The 3952-nt window shown below is 38.6% G+C and overlaps 1 protein-coding gene across 1 annotated transcript; it reads left to right on the top strand.

Annotated features, from left to right (window-relative positions):
- On the top strand, positions 1-3952 carry LOC122079227. Its single transcript, XM_042645502.1, has 2 exons — positions 1-176; positions 1088-3952. Exon 2 carries the CDS (start codon positions 1104-1106, stop codon positions 3927-3929), a length of 2826 nt encoding a protein of 941 aa, XP_042501436.1. The 5' UTR covers positions 1-176; positions 1088-1103; the 3' UTR covers positions 3930-3952.

The following is a 3952-nucleotide window of genomic DNA, read 5'->3' as shown; positions in this document are numbered from 1 at the left end:
TAACCCGCAAGCAAAACGAAAATCGACGACTCTCCTCCTTATTGTTAGGGTTCCTGATGAGGAGGAGGACTCAACTTCACTCCCTTCTACTCTACTCTCTGTGTAACCCACCGGAAGCACTCTGAGTTCTCTTGCTTCATTCTCAGGCGATTCGTAGCTTGCTCTGCGTTCACCAGGTACTCTACATTCTCAACACATTTCAATTGGAAATTAGATTTCGTAGTGTTTCGTTTTACCAATCAAGAATTCATGTGAAACTGAAACAAACCCTTGATTTCATCTTTATAATGCCATCTTTTGTTTCCTTTTATTTGAATCTACATATGTATCCATTAGTTTTTGCGAAGAATTCTTTGTTGTTTTTCTTCACATGGAGCACCTGAGAGAGAGAGAGTCTCTAACCATTCTAGAATCGCAACTTAAGTTTCTGAAACTCCATAATTTGGCTCCAGAGTCTTTCTCTGTTAGGAAACATTCTCTTGATTTAATTTCTGGTACCATTTACTTATTAGAACTTCAATGAATGCTGATATCTTTCTAGGGTGTATGACCCTCCCTACCAATATGCCCTTGATTTACAAACCCTCTTCTAACTAAGGAAGTGAAAATTATTTGTGTCCTAACATCTCCCATTGAGAACAACCGAAAATTACACAGACAATGTATTCAATGTCTTAGAAAGTTTAGCAAGGACACAGACAATGTAGAAATAACAAAAATTTATTGAAATCAATCCAATCAATGAATAGCCGCATCTACTCCAGAAATTGGAGCTTTGTCTATTTTTATAATGTCATGTGCAATCCATATCTTGGTAAAATCCCTATTGTTCTGAAAAAATGGAAAAGAAAAAAAAATTAACTTATCATTCTCTTAAGATGCATGCAAGGTCTTCTAGAACCCTTTAGATAACAAGCCCCATAAATAGTGTTATACCCTTATGAGATTGCTGCCAAAATTAATTTTTTATTAGAAGTTCAGGACTTCATAAATCCATTATGCTTTGGTTTTTTTTTAATTTTTTTTTTCTTTCTACCATCACAAATTATTATGAAAAGTTCTACTCACATTGATTGATGACAAACAGGTTGGTTATTTGCACCATGGCTCCTCTTCCCGGTGTGAGAGTTTTTGTTGAACCTGTATTTTGTCCTCAGGCTATTTCAGACTGGTATGCATGTGGATCTAGGGATAAGAAGAAAGAAATTATGGAAAGTGGCAATGTAAAGAGTGGAGAAATGTCCTTACGAGCAAAGAAGCATCTGTCGGCTGCTGGGTGGGAATTCTCACATGTTGAGAAGAAAGGAAGGAATCCCGAGTTGCGGTATAAATCACCAAAGGGGAGGTATTACCATTCTCTCAGATTGGCCTGCCTGGAATGCATGAAAGACCTTGGACTATATTCTAAAGATATTACTGCAAGAACTGATCAAATGCCGATGCAAAGCATGGCTAGAGAAGATGGATTGGATGGTGCACTTTTAGGAAATAGAAAGCGAAGAAACCCATCTGATCAAGATGTAAATACCCGGAAATTTAGGAAAGGAAAGGGAAACCCATCAGATCAAGATGTAAATACCCGGAAATTTAGGAAAGGAAAGGGTATAGTAGTTGTAGCAGAGCATCAACACATTGAGAAACTGGCTCCTCCTTGCCGCAAACCTCGATGTATTTTGTCTTTCCTCATAGACATGAAAGCAGTGCTGCCAGATGCAAAAGTGTACTATAAAGGTCAAAAAGGCCACCAGCGAATGAAAGAAGGGAAGTTAACTCGTGATGGGATCAGTTGCGATTGTTGTCAGAATTTGTTCACTCTAAGTGGTTTTGAAGCTCATGCTGGCAGCACTTATCGTAGGCCTGCTGCCAGTATTGTTTTAGAAGATGGAAGATCTTTGTTAGAGTGTCGGATGCAAATCTTATATAAGACCCCCACACTTAAGACACATGAGAGAGTCAGGAGTTGTCTACCTGAGTATAAGAGTGATTACATATGCTCTATCTGTCACTATGGAGGTGAATTACTATTATGTGATCGATGCCCTTCTGTCTTCCATCTAAGCTGCCTTGGTCTAAAGGATCTGCCTGAAGGAAAATGGTTCTGCCCATCATGCAGATGTGGCATATGTGGTCAAAGTGAATTCGATGGAAATGACAAGGAGTTCACAGCAACAATGGCTCTGCATTGTGATCAATGTAGACGGGGCTATCATGTTGGGTGCTTAAAAGGAAAGGAACTGGTTAATAAGCTGGAAGGTCATGATAGAAAAAGAAAATGGTTTTGCACAAAAAAATGTGAGAAAATATATATCGGTCTCCATGAAATTTTGGGCAAATCATTTCCTTTGGATGCTAATAATTTGTCTTGGGTAATTTTGAAATCTGTTAAAGATGATAGGGGTGATACTGAGGAATCATCTGATGCTGATCAAGTCAGGACAGAGTGCTACAGAAAGTTGACTGTTGCACTAGGTGTAATGCATGAATGTTTTGAGCCAATTAATGAACCTCATACAAACAGTGGTCTAATAGAAGATTTGATATTCAGCAAGTGGTCAGAGCTAAACCGGCTAAACTTTCAAGGGTTCTACACTATGGTTCTGCAGAGGAAAGATGAACTGATCTCTGTGGCTACTGTTAGGATCCACAATGAGAAGGTTGCCGAAGTACCCCTCATTGCTACTCGCTTTGAATATCGTAGTGAAGGGATGTGCCGTCTTCTTATGAATGAGCTTGAGAAGAAACTAGTAGAACTAGGAGTGGAAAGGTTGGTTTTGCCTGCTGCTTCTAAATTGCTGAATACATGGACCAATGCCTTTGGGTTCTCAAAGATGACAGAGTCAGAGAGATTGAAGTATTTAGAGAATACTATCTTGGATTTCCAGGACACTGTCATGTGTGAGAAACTATTAAGGAAGATGTCTTCAGCAAACCAAGATTATGAGTGCATTGATTTTGACAGGTGCAGTATTGATTCTGGTGTGACTCATGAAAATCAAATTGAAGAAAGTGAAGTCAAGCAATTGCAGCAAAATGAAGAATGTGATGAGGCGCTGTGCCCAGATGTTCTCTGTAATGACTTCCTTGAACAAGAAAGTGAAATAATGGAGCTGTTGCAGCAAGAGGAAGAATCGGATAAGATTGATTCTGATGTGATTCATGAAGATCAAATTGAAGAAAGTGAAGTCAAGCAATTGCGGCAAAATGAAGAATGTGATGAGATGCTGTGCCTTGATGTTCTCTGTAATGACTTACTTGAACAAAGTGAAATAATGGAGCTGTTGCAGCAAGAGGAAGAATCGGATAAGATTGATTCTGATGTGATTCATGAAGATCAAATTGAACAAAGTGAAGTCAAGCAATTGCATCAAAATGAAGAATGTGATAAGATGCTGTGCCTTGATGTTCTCTGTAATGACTTACTTGAACAAAGTGAAATAATGGAGCTGTTGCAGCAAGAGGAAGAATCAGATAAGATTGATTCTGATGTGATTCATGAAGATCAAACTGAACAAAGTGAAAGCAAGCAATTGCAGCAAAATGAAGAATGTGATAGGACGCTGTGCCCTCATGTTCTCTGTAATGACTTACTTGAACAAAGTGAAATAATGGAGCTGTTGCAGCAAGAGGAAGAATCCGATAAAATTGATTCTGATGTGACTCATGAAGATCAAATTGAACAAAGTGAAGTCAAGCAATTGCAGCAAAATGAAGAATGTAATAAGATGCTGTGCCCTGATGTTCTCTGTAATGGCTTCCTTGAACAAAGTGAAATAATGGAGCTGTTGCAGCAAGGGGAAGAATCAGATAATAGGATGGAATCCTTGCAGCCTGATCAGAAAGATGATGAATTTTGGATGGATTTTTTGTGTTGTGATGTCTTCAATAATGACTCACTTTATTTTCCCAGCTATAACAACAATGAGATGTAATACAATGGCGATTTCTTGGTTGA

Source organism: Macadamia integrifolia, chromosome 5 (genome assembly GCF_013358625.1).
Source record: "Macadamia integrifolia cultivar HAES 741 chromosome 5, SCU_Mint_v3, whole genome shotgun sequence".
Lineage (NCBI taxonomy): Eukaryota > Viridiplantae > Streptophyta > Magnoliopsida > Proteales > Proteaceae > Macadamia > Macadamia integrifolia.
Note: the sequence above shows the minus strand (reverse complement) of the source record. Positions and strands in the feature narration are given on the sequence as shown.